The 18,451-nt window shown below is 39.2% G+C and overlaps 2 protein-coding genes across 4 annotated transcripts in view; both read right to left on the bottom strand.

Annotated features, from left to right (window-relative positions):
• Window positions 1-16,793, bottom strand: part of LOC120431867 (coatomer subunit epsilon-like) — a 379,780-nt gene extending 362,987 nt beyond the window's left edge. The window contains exon 1 of the mRNA XM_052710931.1: window positions 16,784-16,793. The gene's annotated coding sequence lies outside the window, so the exon portion shown is untranslated. The remainder of the gene's footprint in view (window positions 1-16,783) is intronic.
• The window catches only part of LOC120429807 (uncharacterized), a 767,258-nt gene that overhangs the window by 172,879 nt on the left and 575,928 nt on the right, over window positions 1-18,451 (bottom strand). Inside the window, exon 1 of one of the 3 annotated variants that reach the window (XM_052710927.1) lies at window positions 17,304-17,614. The exons of the other annotated variants lie outside the window; for them this stretch is intronic. Within the exon in view, the coding sequence (XP_052566887.1) occupies window positions 17,304-17,447 (144 nt within the window). The 5' untranslated portion in view covers window positions 17,448-17,614. Of the gene's footprint in view, window positions 1-17,303; window positions 17,615-18,451 lie in introns of those variants that run through there. 3 annotated transcript variants of the gene reach the window in all.

Raw genomic sequence — 18,451 nt, 5'->3', positions numbered from 1 at the left:
TAGTTATTTTTCCAAAATGTTATTTAATATTCAGGTTGATGCAAAACCCAAAACTACTTTGTAACATCAAAAAGGAAATTACCTTGATACAGTGAAATTAACATACTTAGAATTAAAAAAAAAAAACAAAATTATAAGGTTTGCTATGCTCGAGAGATGATATGGAAATTGAACTTACCTATCTTGAAAAGGCTTTTCCCTCATAGAAATAATAAATAGAAATAATGTTTAAAAAAAATTGAGTTTTTCATTTCTGGGATGTACCTGTTAAATAAGATTTAAAGTAACTTTTGGCTACACTCAATTATAGTAATTGGAAGTTTTGAAGATTTAAAATTTACACTTTCTGGATAAGAAGATCATAGAAGCATTGGTTTATTCGAACTTGAATATCGATAATTGAACACTCAATGTTCTGAACAATTTAATTTTTTTCAAACGTTTTTCTGATTAGTTTATATAATTTGGCTTTCATATTTATATCAAAAAAATTTCCTGGGAGTCTCGACCAAATTTCCCGGGAATCGAGAGGTCAAAAAAAATTTTTCCCCGGGAGTTCCCGCTCGTCACCCTCTACAAAGAACTAATAATTCAGATGAAACATATTTCCGGATCAATTATTAGGAAGTAGTGAGAAAGGCGTCAACCACATAGGTGGATTTAGTTAGTTGTTAATTATGATTCGGGACTCTTGCAACCAAATTCAACAAAACATCTGTTAAGGGGTTACATATATGTAGAAAATCACAAAAATTTATATTACAGAAAATTTGTTAAATCCACTCAAAAGATGATTATTGATCACTCCTGAAAGATTCATGATTAAACTAAGTAAGAGACGATTTAAGCTCAAAATTTTGCCATGCGCAAAGCGGGCTGTCAAACTTTATAAGCGTTTTTCTCTAAACCTCGAGTTGATTTGCGGGTGCCACGATATCTCGAGATGAGATGGACCAAATAGGCTGAAATTTGAAGTGAAGACTCTTAAGATGTATCCCGTGTACATGACGAAGCCCAATTTTTTAAAATTTGCTTTTTAAAAAAATACAAAAATCAAAAACTAACGGTTTTTTACATGAAAAACACAAAAAATATTTTTATCTTTTTTTAAAATATTTTTTTCAAAATCGGACTTCGTCATGCACACGGAATCGGTTTAACGAGTCTTCACCAAAATTTTGAGCCGAATTGGTCAAGACAGTGTTGAGATATCGTGGCATCCGTTTTTTTAAAACTACTAACTTGAAATTGCTATATCTCGGCATTGATGCAACCAAATATCTTCAAATTTGTTTTGTTAGTAGGTGGAAATGTATATTTTAATGACCTTAAAAAAATAATTTCAAAAAAGTTGAAGTGCGTGCTCATACTAACCTGTGACATTTTTGCCGATTTACATGGATGTAACCCATTAATCTGTTAATTATCGAGCAAATTTCAGGAAAAAATAATGCAAGGTATCCAATTCGGTTTTAAAGCATATTTTTGAAACTTTTTGCAAATGATTCAGCAAAATAGATTCACCTTTCATCATTTAAAATTTCACTAAAACGAACAAAACAAATCCCATAATGTAATTCTACTAATTGAGCAGAAAAAAGTGCCATTTCCGTTGCTGCACCATACCATTCAGTCGATTGCTAAAACCTTTGCTGCACCCGTTGCAAGGGCTTCCTCAAAGCTTCCTTTTTGCAGCGCTTCAAAACTTCATCATTCTTTTAAGAAAAGCTGGCAATTGACTGAGCCCTGTTGAAGTTCCATTAAGTGGAAAATCGTTTTTCCTATCTCAGCAAATATTTGCCCCTAAAAAATACTGAACTTGCAATTATTGGTTCAAGAAGTTTAGGTAAACTTTACCATCACTGCCATTTTGCATTAGCGTTGCATTGCTGTACCGATTTGGTTGTCGTTCTCCTCCTTGTGCGGTTGCTTCTGAGTTAAGCTCGAGTCAAGTCTCGGTTGAAGACCAGCAACAAACCGCGAGAGGTGCCTCGAAATTGATTGGCTTTTCATTTGTTGGCTCGATTGTATGAAAATTTGATTTGATCCGCGAGTTTATTAACCACAAATACAAACACACAAAGAAGAATTTGCCGCAGCCCGCGAGGTTTTGTGGAAGCGATAAAACGTGTTTATTCACGAATGGCGGCGGTGATTTAAAGAGTGGCGAAATGTTGATTGTGTGGTGATTGGATTTATCGTTTGTTTGTTCGGGCTCAACAAGTCGCTGCAGTTTCTTCGCTCTTGTTTGGCCGCGCGTTTTGCTTGGAGAGGCCTAAATGGAATCATTAGTGCAAGGTGGTGCACTTTTCCTGTTACTTTTGTGCTGACGGGTGTCGATCATGGCTAAAGTCACTGATTATTTCCAAAGTATGAATTCGTTTGGATGTGGCTAACCTTCTAGGTCCGAATAAGTTGCCATAATTTTGACAACAAGTTGCTGAACTCAATTAGCATATGAACCCGTAGTTCCTTCGCTATTTTAAAGTCTTCATCATAATTTATTGCCGCGATTTGTTTCCAATCGAGCATGCTAATCGGATTTCAGATATTTGTTCTTCGACTTCGACTTTGCAGATGAGAAACTCACGACCGTTGCAAAAAGTCGCGAGAGGAAAGAGTTCTTGGAGTAAATGCAAAACAGCTGAAATAACAACTTGTTGCTATTGTGCTATGGTGTCACACGTGCATTTGGGGCAAAATCTAGTTTAATTGTAATTATTGTATTTTTGTAATGTTTTCAATGCTTTACCGTGTGTGCAAACGTCAAGCTACATGCGTCAAGATGGCACGAACACGACGGTCTGCTGCAGCAAACGATAACTGGTCAAAACTTGAAAGGCAGAATCTTCTCCTGCGAAAAAAAAACAGTTATCTCAACATTCTTGCTGCGCTAAACGGTTTTGCGATAAAACCGAAAGCCTGTTCCGGCGGTGAGAACCGATTCAGTGAGTTTGAAAGCAAGAAACAAACGCAAATTTTCTCATGACATCTGCCGAAGAAAGTCATTCATAAGTACCAGTCTTAAGCCGCGTGTGTGTGTCGAGAGTTTGCACGTTTAATCGGTCAATGGGGGTCTTAATCTGAGCGCTGAATTGCATTATAATTATGGCAATATCCGCGGGCTAGGGGTACCGCTATAAAGCGCGACAAGCGCAGATTGAAGTCTCGTGGAGGTGCAGGCAGAGGATCAAAGTCAAGCAATGAGAGTCTCGCGAACGAAGCAGACAGTTTGGCGCGGTTAGTTAAGTTAGTGGGGAAATTAATATTGCTTCTGATTATTGAAATAAAACAAAATTTTTGAAATTAAATATGTCTTTATTGAACATTCTTATAATAATTACATTTCTTTTACATGATAAGTGGTATGGCCTAATGCTCTTCATCTTTGTTGTATTTTTCGTTTTATTATTAACTGATCACATTTATTTATTTGCTTCAAATTCTTTTACATTATTGCATTGAATTGAATACATTTGGGTAAAAAAGAAAAAAAATCACTTTAATAGCTAATCCTGACCTAAAACTTAAAAATTAAATCCATTGAAATATTTAAAATCACTAGAACGAGTAAACTACGAACTGTATTTTAAGATGAATGCTCCAAGAGTTCTTACTTGTTCCTGGCGAGTTTTGCACCCACGCAGAGTTGTTGTCATCTCGATGAAAATGTTCAGAAGTTCTTGTGGTGAAAACAGGTCACTACTGCCTTCACCCGTTGATGTTGGTTGGTTTTCCCTTGGTTGCTGACTGAAGCCTGGAGGTGTTGTATGCTCTGCAACTCTTTGCCGCTGATTCAACGGCAATGGCTGCAGATTGGGTCTCGTGGCGCAGGGGTAGCGGCTTCGGCTGCCGATCCCGATGATGCTATGAGACGCGGGTTCGATTCCCGCCTTATCCACTGAGCTTCTATCGGATGGTGAAGTAAAACGTCGGTCCCGGTTTCTCCTGTCTCGTCAGAGGCGCTGGAGCAGAAATCCCACGTTAGAGGAAGGCCATGCCCCGGGGGGCGTAGTGCCAATAGTTTCGTTTTTTTTTTCGGCTGCAGATTTGAAACCACTCGAGTAGATCCTGCTCCTGGTGACGCCAAAGCAGGAAAATCCACGTTTACTAAGGAAAGGCTATAAAATCACTCGAAAAATTAATTTATTAATTTGACCTCGTAGACCCACCTTCACATATACATATCGACTCAGAATCATGTTCTGAGCAAATGTCTGTGTGGATGTGTGTAGGTGAGTGGACAAAAAAAAGTCACTCGATTATCTCCGGACTGGATGAACGGATTTTGACGGTATTATTCTCATTCGATTCGTCTTGGGGTCCCATAGGTCTCTATTTAAAATCAGCAAGTTTAGTTAAGTACTTCAAAAGTTATGCTTAAAAAAACGATTTTGGCGTATGTCCGGAAGATTGTAAAAAGGGTGGATTTTGCAAGAACACCTATCAGGTTATACATTTTCAGAAAGGTATAAAAAAGACCTTTCCAATGAGCCTAAAACATTGAAGACACACACACCCTATCAAAAGTTATTAGCACTTAAGTGTTAATGATACACATTTTGGATGCCGGATTTCAGATATTATGATAGAAATATTGTCTGAATCTTCCATGCGAACTATCGTTGAATAGGTTTTTTATCAGACCTTGCGATGAGCCAGAAATATTGAAGGTCTGTGAACCCTATCAAAAGAAATGAGTAATAAAGTTGATTTGTTAAACATGTTAAGGGGGAAGCATCAGCATCAGCATCATAAACGTGCACAGCCCGCACTCAGGAAGCGAAGATGACGAGAAGGACGCATTTTACGAGCAGCTGAACTGGACTTACAACAGCTGCCCAAAACATGACGTCATCGGAGATTTTAACGCTCAGGTTGGCCAGGAGGAGGAATTCAGACCGGTGATAGGAAAGTTCAGCGCCCACGTACGCACGAACGAAAACGGCCTGCGACTGATCGACTTCGCCACCTCCAAAAATATGGCCGTACGAAGTACCTGCTTCCAGCATAACCTCCGAGATAAGTACACCTGGAGATCGCCACAAGGAACGGAATCGCAAATCGACCACGTCGTAATCGACGGTAGACACTTCTCCGACATCATCGACGTCAGGACCTATCGCGGCGCCAACGTCGACTCGGACCACTATCTGGTGATGGTGAAAATGCGCCAACGACTTTCCCTGGCGAAAAGCGTTCGGTACCGCCACCCTCCGCGGCTGGATCTGGAGCGGCTTAAGTTACCGGAAGTCGCATCCCGGTACGCGCATTCGCTGGAGGCTGCGTTGCCAGGGGAGGGTGAGCTGTTGGAAGCTCCCCTCGAGGCCTGCTGGAGGAGCGTCAAGGCAGCCATCACCAACGCAGCGGAAAGCACCATCGGATTTGTGGAACGAGGACGACGGAACGATTGGTTCGACGAGGAGTGTCGAGCGATTTTGGAGGAGAAGAATGCAGCACGGAGGGCAATGCTGCAGTATAATCTCCGTGATTACGAAGAGGCGTATGGACAGAAGCGAAGGCAGCAGCACCAGCTCTTCCGGGAGAAAGTGCGCCACCACGAAGAGTTGGAATTCGAGGACATGGAGCAGCTGCATCGCTCAAACGAGACGCGCAAGTTCTACAAAAAACTCAACGGATCCCGCCAAGGCTTCACGCCGCGAGTCGAAATGTGCCGGGATAAAGATGGAGTGATATTGACGGACGAGCGCGAGGTGATCGACAGGTGGAAGCAACACTTCGATGAACACCTGAATGGCACAAAAGCAGAGGCAGGGGTCCAAGATGGCAGAAGAGAGGACTACATCGGTGCAGCAGGAGAAGGTGTGGAGCCAGTTCCCACGCTGAGGGAAGTTAAGGATGCCATCAAGAAGCTGAAGAACAACAAAGCGGCTGGGAAGGATGGTATCGGTGCAGAACTCATCAAGATGGGCCCGGAGAAGCTGGTGTTCTGTTTGCACAGTCTGATAGTCAGGATCTGGGAGTCAGAACAGCTACCGGAGGAGTGGAAAGAAGGAGTGATATGCCCGATCTACAAAAAGGGGGACAAGTTAGATTGTGAGAACTACCGTGCCATCACAATACTCAACGCGGCCTACAAAGTGTTCTCCCAGATCCTCTTCAGCCGTCTATCGCCGATAGCAGAGGATTTTGTTGGAAGCTATCAAGCCGGATTCGTCGTGGGGAGATCGACGACCGACCAAATCTTCACTGTGCGACAAATCCTCCAAAAGTGTCGCGAGTACCAAGTCCCCACGCACCACCTATTCATCGACTTCAAAGCCGCGTACGACTCAGTCGATCGCGAAGAGCTATGGAAAATAATGGACGAAAACGGCTTTCCCGGGAAGCTGATAAGACTGACCAGAATGACGATGGATGGTGCTAGGTGTTGTGTGAAGATATCGGGTGCGGAATCGGACTCGTTTCCTTCACTCGGGGGGCTTCGGCAAGGCGATGGGATTTCTTGCCTCTGTTTCAATGTGGTACTGGAAGGTGTTATGAGACGAGCGGGCTTCAATATGCGGGGCACGATCTTCAGCAAGTCCAACCAATTCATCTGCTACGCCGACGATATGGACATTGTTGGCAGAACGCTCAAGGCGGTTGCTGATGCGTACACCGGCTTGAAGCGGGAAGCAGAAAAGGTTGGGCTAAGGGTGAATGTGGCGAAGACAAAGTACCTGCTGGCAGGAGGAACCGAGTCCCTTAGGGCTCGCATTGGACCGTGCGTTACGATCGACGGCGACGAATTCGAGGTGGTAGAGGAGTTTGTATACCTCGGATCGTTGGTGACGTCGGACAACAGCTGCAGCAGGGAAATTCGGAGACGCATCATCGCTGGAAGTCGTGCCTATTTCGGTCTCCACAAGAGCCTAAGGTCCCGGAAATTCTCCCTACATACGAAGTGTTCCATCTACAAGTCGCTGATAAGACCGGTCGTCCTCTACGGGCACGAGACGTGGACAATGCTCGAGGAAGATCTACGAGCGCTAAGCGTATTCGAACGTCGAGTGCTCAGGACCATCTTCGGCGGCGTATTTGGGAACGACGGATGGCGGCGGAGAATGAACCACGAGCTTGCGCAGCTCTACAACGAACCAAGCATCCGGAAGGTCGCGAAGGCTGGACGGTTGCAGTGGGCGGGTCATGTTGCTAGGATGCCGGAGCGACCCGAGCAATTGAGCCAGCGGAACCAGAGGATCAACCCTGCGAAGTTGGTGTTTGTGTCGGAGCCGGTAGGAACAAGACGTAGGGGGGTGCAACGCGCGAGGTGGGTGGACCAAGTGGAGAACGATTTGGAGAGAGTGGGTGCCCCGCAAAACTGGAGACAAGCAGCCATGGACCGAGCTTGTTGGCGGAGAATCGTGCAGCAGGCCAAGCTAATGGTGTAGCGCCAACAAAAGTAAAAGTAAGTAAGTTAAGGGGGAATGTTGGTATTTTTACTGAACGTATTGAATGTGAGGAAGGCACCAACCACCTAAAGGTGGATTAAGTAACGTTTTTGAAATGTCCTTGACATTATTACAAAAAGAATAATGATGGTATCATTCTCTAGTGAAAATGAGAAAAATAAGTAAAAAACAAATTAAACTGTAGAAACATGAAAAAACTTAAAAGACAAAAGGTGATGGTAGAATAAGCCAAGTATTGTCAAAAATCATAAACTAAATAAGATAAATGCAAATAAAATGCTAAAAAACGAAATTGAAAAACATAAAATAAGATAAGTAAAGTTTTTCGCAGAATAAAAATTGCTAAAAATCTTCTTATCACGGGAAAAATAAAAAAATGGAAAAAAGTTTGGGCATCCGATGGATTAAGATCTGTCTTAAATATTAATTCAAAAGTAAATCGAAAGTCAAAGTCACTCGATCATACTGAATGGTGAGTTGAATGATGAATCTGATAGAACATATTTTTTTTTTCAAATTATGCAGATCCAGATTTAAACAAGAAAATATATTTATCCCGTTCATTAAATAGATTTATCTACCCAATAAACTCTAGAATAATTCTCTAAACTATCATAGATAAGATAGACATAGATAGACAAAAATTATCATAGATAAGATAGACATAGATAGACATAGATATTAGCATGTATCAAAACAGGTCGTCGGAGTCCCGAGTTATAATTTCAGTTTTACGGAAGCCGGGCATGTAAGTGTGTCAAACGCGTTCTGACTAAAATCCCTTTGGATAGTTGTCGCACTTACAGCAATTTTCAGGGTGTGTCAAGATAGCACGACAAGATTCAAACTTCTAGCATATGAAGAGTGAAAACCAGACATACATCAGCACTAAGAGTTCTTTTTAACGTCACTTACTTTTTCTAGATGACATTTTCGTTTAGATTAATGTTATGCTTGCTACCCGTTGTAAACGACTTGAATTTAACATAAATAGTGTGTAGAAAACAACTTGGACCCTCCCACTAACATTTACACACAAGATCCTCTGTAATTACTCTTAGCCTTAACAAAAATGTTATAACAAAAGCCGACTCGGTCATACCAGGTCCCTGCACCGAAAAGGACCTAATAAAAATAATTTTATGAAAAAATGTGTAGGAAATATTGGTTTATTGGAAAAACCGATTTTAGCTATATTTTCATGATTGTGTTCATAAGCTCTCAAGAAGATCTTCTTTAAAGCTCTTTGACTGTACTTGAAGGTTCTTACTAGGGTTAGTGAAATTTCACGATTTCGCGGACAGCGTGAAATCCGTGAAATTTTGCTTTTTTCCGTGAAATCCAGTGAAATTTTATATTCATGTGAAACTGTAACGATTTTTCTCAAAATGTAAATCAATTTCAACTCAAATGAGAGTAAAATTAATCTTATGAAATGCTGTAGAATTAAGCGAGTGAATACCCTAATTACTAACATAGGGTTAGTGATTTTTGACGATTTCGTTAACGGCGTGAAATTTGTGAACTTTATCAATTTTCGCAAATCATTTGTTTTCAAAATAATGACATAATAAATATTTCATCCATACAGACTATTAAAGTAAATTTTATTTGTTTACAATTGAAAAGCTTGATATGAACCATTTGAAGAATTGCTCAAATTTTTAGCTTTGTTTTTAGAAACTAACTAAGTTTAGTAATATTTTCATTTGCTGTTATAAAAATTTAACTGCTGTTTTATTTTAAAGGTTTAGTTTCATGAGTAATTAAAAGAATTAAGCTTTGTTTTATGCAAATTAAAATGAAGGGTATTTTTATCTTTTAAATTAACTTTAAAAAAATCAGATTTTTCTGAGTGCTGTTTTATTTTAACGATATTTGATTATTTGGGTGGATGATTCCTGTGAAAGTTAAACAATACTACTTTTTTTTGCTTTTGTTTTCATTTTGAATAAAAATTTCAATTTCGTTACAAATATATTAATTTTGCTTAATTTTTTAAAATTTAAATTTGGAATCGGGTGATGAAAACTTTTTAAAAAAACTTTAATGTGCTAAATGTCGCAAAAAATACAAATTATTCAACCCATTTTGGCTGGACAAGATTGTCAAATTTTGCTTTGATATGAAATTCAATAAAATGAAGCAAATCAGCGAAAACTTATTAGCAGTTCAATAAATGAGAATACGCATGCCCTACTCTTTGTTCCAAATATATATTAAAGATAGAGCCCACCCATAAACCAGGTGGAATCTTTTCGGAAAATTAGGGGATTTTTTTGTGTCAGGTTCAAAATTATTGAAATTGTTTTTAGTTTATTCAAATAATATATAATTAAGTATAAAAAGCAGTTTTTGTGATTTAAACATAAGATTTTCAGAGTTATTTTAACATTTTTCACGTTCCGCGAAATTCGCGTGAAATTTGGTGTTTTGAAATTGAGGTCCCCGTGAAATTTGCAATTTTCGAGCGTGAAAAATCACTAAGCCTAGTTCTTCCTATATCTCACCTGTTTTTCTATATAATCTATCCGCGTCTTCGGGAGCTTTGAAAATTAGTGTAATTAGTGTACTCTATAGATTATAATCACTGGCACAACATCCTGGGCATCATCTACGCGAAATGTCCAACAAGTTCTTCTAAAAGAGGAGTTAGAGCAGATGCATGTCTGGTGACAACAATTCACGGAGTTTTTTGGTTTCTATTGAATATCTCAGGATTGAAATCAAATTTTTAAAATCTGTGAAGTGCGAAAGGGCACAAAATGGCATTTTTAACTAAATTTTGCCCAAAATGCACGTGTGACAAGATAGCACGACAACGACGATGAGATAGTGTTACCAAATCTTTACAAATTTTAATAGGGAGCTTCAGCAACGTACCCAGACTGAGAACCGCAGTGCCATCCCGTTTTTGGAAACACGACTTTTTAATACATTACATTTCGTTGAAAATCTTATGCTAACGGGAATAACTTCATTTTTCTTCTAAAATATTGCTTTAAAATCAGGCTAAAACTTCACACACAAATTATCAATTTAATAGCTAAGGTTGCTATTGTGCAAGCAAAAAAAGTTTGAAAAACTCAAGTTGCCAAAAATGGGAAGGCACTGTATTTCAATCGTTTTAGAACGGACTAAACCTCAAAATAAATAAAATGCATTCAATGCAATATTCAAGATCAATGTCTCCAATAAAGTGGGTAGGACTAGGAGTTAAAAAAACTCAACTTTATGATTAATGATTCAGATAATTTAGGGGTGACACTGGGTATTGGGGGTGTGATTGGGTCATACAAAAATGCTGAAATTTGTATGACTCAATCTTAGCCCCAGACCCAATGTCACCCCTGATGACTGTACATCATTAATCGCATTAAAATAATACACCGTGTTGATAACGTCCAACCATTGAACCTGCTTGCACATCTCAAATCCGATAATCCCTCTAAAATATGGATATGGTTCAAGTACTGCAATTGCAACGTTCTGCCTTGTGCACTCTCTGCTGGTATCAAATGCTTGCCCGAACTCCCAACGAACTTTACAACCCACAATCTTCCTAGCCCAGGGACACCGTGCAGACATCACCGCGCCGAGATTAGCCCCCAGGAGTGTTCGTGGATTTTAATTATTTATTGACAATTATCCTCAGGGCTTATTAAAAGGCTTAAAACGATCGCGATCATGTCCAGAGAGCGCTGTTTGCGAGAAGAGACACGGCAACGTTGAACGCACCTTTTCGCTGTTGTACGGTAACATGCTGCTCGATCACGATCTTCGTACAAGTGTAGGACACAAATCGGTGCTCGGCTGACTGGATTTCTGGATCGTTGCTCTGGGGCAGCTTTTGCCGGGGCTTGCAGCAGCACAACATGTGTGTGAACATCTAATCATGTAACATTTTCAATTTGTTTCCATTGAAGCGTCGTGAATGTCGTTACTTTCAATTAAATTTTCGCAAAGGGGTAAATTGCATGTTTTTTTTACTTTAAAATTTTTGTAATGATCTGAGAGTTGTGTGGATCTGGATGTCAATCACCAAACAGAAATCCTGATTGAAAAATAAACCCAGCTGATTCTGCCAATTATGAGTGGCCTAGTTCACAAAACATGATTTGCGTAATATTTGCGCACGAACTCACGCCGAGACCGGCTCTCAAAGGCTCACAAGTTTGTCACAAATTTATGCAGCGTCTGCGCGAAAAAAAAGTGCAGTCTAGACGTAAATCAAACTCCATTGCATATGTGTATCATGTCACACGACGATTGGTGACCACCGCGCCGCCAATGGACCACTCCAAAGGATCTGGACCTCCAACACTGCACGGTGGGAACGAAGTTACGTGACAATTTTGTTTAGTTAGCCAGAGTTTCGGGAACTTTTTGCGGAATGAGGCAACCACGATCAGCTGTAAATCAATCAAATTGTAATATTTCCTTATAAATTTGGTCTCAAGTTGTGCAACGGCTTTTGATGGATTTTGAGGTTTGTCGGCACAACAGCTACAATGTTTCGCGGAGACCGTCAGGACCATAAACAAGTCCCGATACTCATCTACATATGATTGCTTTATGACCCCGGGGTCGACCAATCAATTGGTCGGCTGCGAATGATGGTTTTCAAGTTGCGAAAACAAATAAATCCCTCAGATGTGTTCGCTTTCTACGCAGGAATCTATTGAATCGAATGAAGAAATATCTCCTCGCAGCTCGGCAGTAGCGTACCGAACATATTGTATTCGCCTAAAGACCCGAGGATCTTATCCGAAAATCATTATGTATGCAATTGCCGGTAGCTTTGAAAATGTTTGCGAAAACAAACCGCGCCAAAACTCGTTTTGCATGCGTTGGACCCGTGGTCTATAGGGGAAAAGTGGCGAAGGTTGTGAAAAATCAGCATAAATTTCCTCCCCGTGTCGGAAACCCTCTGTAATGGTCAAGCCGCCAATTGCATTGATCACTTTGATTCGGAGCCAAGGTTGAGGTGAAATTGCGTTAATTTATTCAACATTGACAGTGAATTTCTGCTCGACAGGGGATTTCTGTTGGGGCTAGACGTTGATGTAGTTTCGTTACAGTCGACGATGAATAGCGCCATTGGCAATCCTGGCGGAACAGCGCACCAAACTGCCAAACCTTTCCACCTGGTGGAAATTAGGATCGTTATAATGCTGCAGTGGGCTTAAACCACACAGCTAAAAAAGTAGTAATCCAGCTGCGTGTAAAAGACCTGGGTGTAAAATAAATATTGCATTATTCTATGCAATTTTATGTGATTTTACACCCTGAAATATGTAGCCCATCAGTATGGGAAACCTACTTGTCCGAAATGTCAAGTTCATATATGCGTTTATCCTTATGGCCGAGTGGGCTAAGGCGCCAGTCCTTACTGTTGGTGCTGGGTTTAAATCCCGTCGGTTGCAACTTTTTTTTTGTGTTTGCTAAAAGTGTACATGCAGTGTGTAATATTAAGTGTTTATTTTGACGAAGGTGATGTGCATGCTTTTGCATGCGATTTTACCATCGGATTTTTTGCTGTGCAAAGGTGGCCAAAGTTTTTGACTAGAGGGTCAAATTTAAATATAATAAGTTTGAAAAATAACATTTTTAATAAACATTTCTCATTATTGTCAAATAAAAATTGCATCAACTAAAACTATATAAAAATCAAATTCAAATTCATATTTTTAAAGGAAACCCAGATTTTGATTGAACTCCAATCAAAAGAGCATTATAGATACAGAATCGTGGTAATGTCCAGTGAACAAAAATACATGAATGTCAAACTCCCTAGAAAGCTTTGTTTCGAAAGAAAAAAATGTCTCTGCTACACAGAAAAAAGTCAAATCCTGAAATCGTCAATTGTGTTCATGTATTTGAGAACGAATAAGGAATAAATTCACGTATATAGTGCAAATGCACCATACTCATTAGGGTGGTCTAAATCCGGGCATCCTAGGGGCTACCCCTTGAAATCAAAAATAGATCGATCATCACTCGGCTAAATTCCAAATGTGAGCTCATTCTGACCACGGGAACCCCTCTCTCTAATCACTTTTTTACCTGTGGAGGGCACTATAGTTATCCGATTCTTAGCATTTCTCAGATGTAAAACCTTCATTAAATTTGGAAAAACTTTCACGAAGACACCATATTTCAAGGATTTCATAAGAATTTCATAATACTCAAGAGTTTCTTCGTCGTTCTCAAACTCACGAACAACAATTCGCTAAATCGTGAATTGTGTTTATGAATATTAGAACCACGAAGGAACATATTCACGTTTGTAGTACAAATGCACCATACTTATGAATAAATTCCTTCGTTGTTCTCAAATTCATAAACACAATTCTCGATTACCGGAATCGATTTTTTTGTCTGTGTGGCCACTGGCCATAAGTAAGATAAAATATTGACAACCGGAGCAAATGAAATCCAAGGAACCATTGAGGAAAGGATTTATCGAGCTTGGAAGAATATCGAGACAAGAAGAAAACCAATGTATGCAGTTTGATAGGAATAAAGAAACCATCGATAGATAGAGCAATATTGAGATCGAGAAGATCGACAACAATAGAGTCGACTGTAATAATAATGCAGATATCAAAATCCTTAAAGTGACCTTTATTCTGGGGAAATAACAAGCATGTCAAGAAAAAGGTTTTAGAAATTATTTTTTTTTAATTTTACATGATTGTTGATGTTTTGTGAAGGGAAGTATTACCTAATTTGAATATTTTTGCAACAGCTTAATAAAAAAAAGAAAAAAAGTTTACCTTTTAGTTTTGAGATCCAATTCGAAGTAGTTAATCTTACACGACAACGATTGCGCCTAGCTTGACAAAATTGATTATCCTCCGATTATTTATTAGGCCTGAAGAATATCAGCGCAGTGTGAAATGTGCACATATTCCATAAACCGGAGGGACATAGATCATGAACTGGGGTAATATTCATATCTGGAGTTTTTTTTGAAAGGTCCTATAAACCAAATTTCCAGTTTATGCTTTTTGGGTGTTTTTGAAACCGCCTTGAGTCAGGGGTATTAAATAACACCCAAAAAGCAAAAATTGAAAATTTGGTTTATTGGCCCTTCAAAAAAACTCCAGATATGTTGACAAGGTTTTTGCAAAATGAAAAATGCATGGGTAATTCTCTACCAACTCACACGAAATCGGGAAAAGTTGCCCCGACCCCTTTTCGATTTGCGTGAAACTTTGTCCCAAGGGGTAACTTTTGTCCCTAATCACGAATCCGAGGTCCGTTTTTTGATATCTCGTGACGGAGGGGCGGTACGAACCCTTTAATTTTTCAATAATTTGCAGCCTGAAACGGTGATGAGATAGAAATTTGGTGTCAAACGGACTTTTATATTAAATTAGGCACCCGATTTAATGGCGTTCTCAGAATTCCGAAAAAACGTATTTTTCATCGAAAAAAACACTAAACAATCTTTAAAAATTCTCCCATTTTCTGTTACTCGACTGTAAAAATTTATGGAACATGCCATTTTATGGGAAATTTAATGTACTTTTCGAATCTACATTGACCCAGATGGGTCATTTTTTCATTTAGTACAAAAAATTTCATTTAAAAATTTCGTGTTTTTTCTAACTTTTCATGGATCTTTTTAAGTGTGTAATAATGCTCTACATCAACGATTCTCAACGGGGGTACCGGGCCTACTTGATTTACATGGTAGGGGGTACCGGCCTAGAAGAAGGTTGAGAATCGCTGCTCTACATAGTTGTAAAGCAGACAATTACAAAAAAATGATTTATAAACATAAGGGGTTTGCTTAAACATCACGAGTTATCGCGATTTTACGAAAAAAAAGTTTTGAAAATGTTGGTCGTCGTCGATCATGACCGTTCATCGTCACTCGCGACAGACACGGACGACGAAACAAAGAGAAACGCAAAATGTAACTTTTTCAATTTTTTTTTCGTTAAAATTGCTAAAACTCGTGATATTTATAAGCAAACCCCTTATGTTTATAAATAATTTTTTTCTGATTGTCTGCTCTACAACTATGTAGAACATTATTTTACAGTTAAAAATAATCATGCAAAGAAAGAAACACGAAAAATACCCTTCTAGCTAAATGTAGATTCGATAAGTTCATTAAATTTCCCATAAAATCACATGTTCCAAAAAAATTTACAGTTAAGTAACGGAAAATGGCAATGTTTTTAAAATTTTTTAAGTGTTTTTTTTTCAATGAAAAATACGTTTTTTCGGAATTCTGAGTACGCCATCAAATCGGGCGTCTAATTTTACATAAAAGTCCGTTTGACACCAATTTTTTATCTCATCACCGTTCCAGGCTGCAAATTATTGAAAACACCTCCTTTTTTCGCATGTTCAAAAATGAAAGGGATCGTACCGCCCCTCCATCACGAGATATCAAAAACGGAGTTACCCCTTAGGACAAAGTTCTACGCAAACCGAAAGGGGTCGGGGCAACTGCTGTGTGAGTTGGCGGAGAATTACCCACGTATTAAATACAAACAGTGTGATATGGTACCATACTAAGCTTGGTAGAGGAGTTTTCAAAGTACCTCAAAAAGTTGTTTTCTACTATTTTTAGAAGTTATAGAAGTTAGTCACTATACTAAATAATACTTTTCCATTTGAGTGCTGACGTTTTCTGAAATTGCAAAAATGTTGTATTCAACACGTTGCAAAACTTGATTTATTTCTGCACTCGTGGTATTTATCCAACTCGGATTATGTACCTCAACGGATAGAGGCTATCCATAAACCACGTGGACACTTTTTTGGAAATCTCAGCACTAACTAATAAAAAACTAACTTAACCCACCTATGTGGTTGGAGCCTTCCTCATAAATGTCACTTAAGTGGCCATATCTCGAGACAGGGTTGCCAGATCTTCAATGTTTTGGACTCGTTGGAACGGTCTCTTGATAACCTAACCAACGATGGGTCGGATGATGGACCCGGACATAGTTTACATACATTTAAGTGAGATCCGGATATATGTGAAAACACATTTTTATACATAACTTTTGAACTACTTATCGAAACTTCAATCTGTATAAAACTCGATCTATGGGACCCTAAACCAAGTCGAATGCAACAGGTTCGGGTCAAATCGGTTCAGCCAGTGCCGAGATACATGAGCTAGTTTGTTGGTCACATACATACATACACACACACATACACACACACATACACACACACATACACACAGACATTTGTTCAGTTTTCGATTCTGAGTCGATATGTATACATGAAGGTGGGTCTACGACGTGTTTATACAATGTTCATTTTTAGAGCAGGATTATAGCCTTACCTCAGTGAGGAAGGCAAAATATCAAAATATTGTACAGTAACAACAACAAAGCTAAAACAACTTTTCCCGTGTGTCCAGTTCCGCCCCAAATGAGTGAATTTAACATTTTTATAAAGTTTCATTGAATAAAGTAAACTGAACTTTCTTTTAAATGTTCGTACGAGTATCATTGCGTTCAACTATTTATATATGGTATTTTTTGAACTCATCGGCTCAAGTTTGCCATTCTGTCAAAAAGGGTCATGCAATAGCTGTCAAACCATCAAGTTCCAACAGTTAATTAAGATTAGGAGTGACTTCAATGGGAAAATAGCCAGAGGCAATAAAGAAATTTTCGCTACGAATTTTCGCACCGACTTTTGCACTATGTTACAGTGAGGACACGTACAACTAAAGGGACTCGGATAACCCTTTTCTTCAATGGATTGGGTTGGCCAGGTGCTGCTGAAGCAATAGCAAAAAAAAGTCCAATAGTGTACCACGCGCCGACGACGACAACCTGCGCGGCAGGGAACTACTCGCGTGGATTGGAAATTTGCATCGGTTAATTAATTTCAGCAATATTTTACCTGCCAACTGCCAATTGCATAATTACACTGCCCGAGAGTTACATGGGCACGAACATGCGGCGGCTCGAGAGATCTAGATCGGAAAGGACAGGTGAAACAGGTTGTCACTTGCGTGTGGTGCTGTGTGAGTGCAGGCGCAACCATTCAACTAACTTCTTCAAAGAAATGGCAATAGTTTAACCCCCCTGCCACCATTGGTGATTGCTTGATTGGGTGGCGATTGGATTGTGGAGTGGCGGTGTTGCGCATATCACCGTTAATTGGTTTTTCACTTCATGTCGCGTTGCGGTGTCGTTTGGAGAAAGAAGAAGTGCACTGCCTTTCAACACTCACCTGGAAAAGAGAGCAGAGAGAAAAAAAGGGGGGAAATGTTAATGATTTAATTGAGTTTTAATTTGCTAATTCAAGTTTGCTTAGGTGCCATTGATACAGTTGTTAAAGGGTTTAGATTTGAAAATGATTGATTAAAAGTTAATTATGGTGGAAGTTCTGCGACAAACCACATAAACAAACAAAATTAAGGAAGTTGTCAACATTTTCCGTTTCGAAAAATAATGATAAATGCACGATTTAAGTAAAATGACTTTCAGGCTATAAAAGTAACTAAACGGAGGTATCACCAGAGAGCATTGGAACAACTAGTATAAACGAAACTATTGGCACTACGCCCCCCGGGGCATGGCCTTCCTCTAACGTGGGATTTCTGCTCCAGCGCCTCTGACGAGACAGGAGAAACCGGGACCGACGTTTTACTTCACCATCCGATAGAAGCTCAGTGGATAAGGCGGGAATCGAACCCGCGTCTCATAGCATCATCGGGATCGGCAGCCGAAGCCGCTACCCCTGCGCCACGAGACCCACAACAACTAGTATATTAAAGACCCCGAATTACATATTTACAGTGCGCTTTGGTACTAGTGTGCCTTAAAAATGAATATTAGCCAAATATAATTTAATATAATATTATTTCAGTTGATTGCATTTCTGTTTAAATATTTACCTCCAAGAAAATATCTCAGTTTTTTAGAAAGATTTTTGGAATTTTTGCTTCTAATCTCAATTTAAGAGCGATTTATCAAACTTTCCAAGGTCAGTTAAATGTTATCATAATTAAAAAAGGTAACGATAGTATAAAAAAGAATTTCCCG

Source organism: Culex pipiens, chromosome 3 (assembly GCF_016801865.2).
Source record: "Culex pipiens pallens isolate TS chromosome 3, TS_CPP_V2, whole genome shotgun sequence".
Classification (NCBI taxonomy): Eukaryota; Metazoa; Arthropoda; class Insecta; order Diptera; family Culicidae; genus Culex; species Culex pipiens.
The sequence above is the reverse complement of the archived record's forward strand: the minus strand, read 5'-3'. Positions and strand labels throughout refer to the sequence as shown.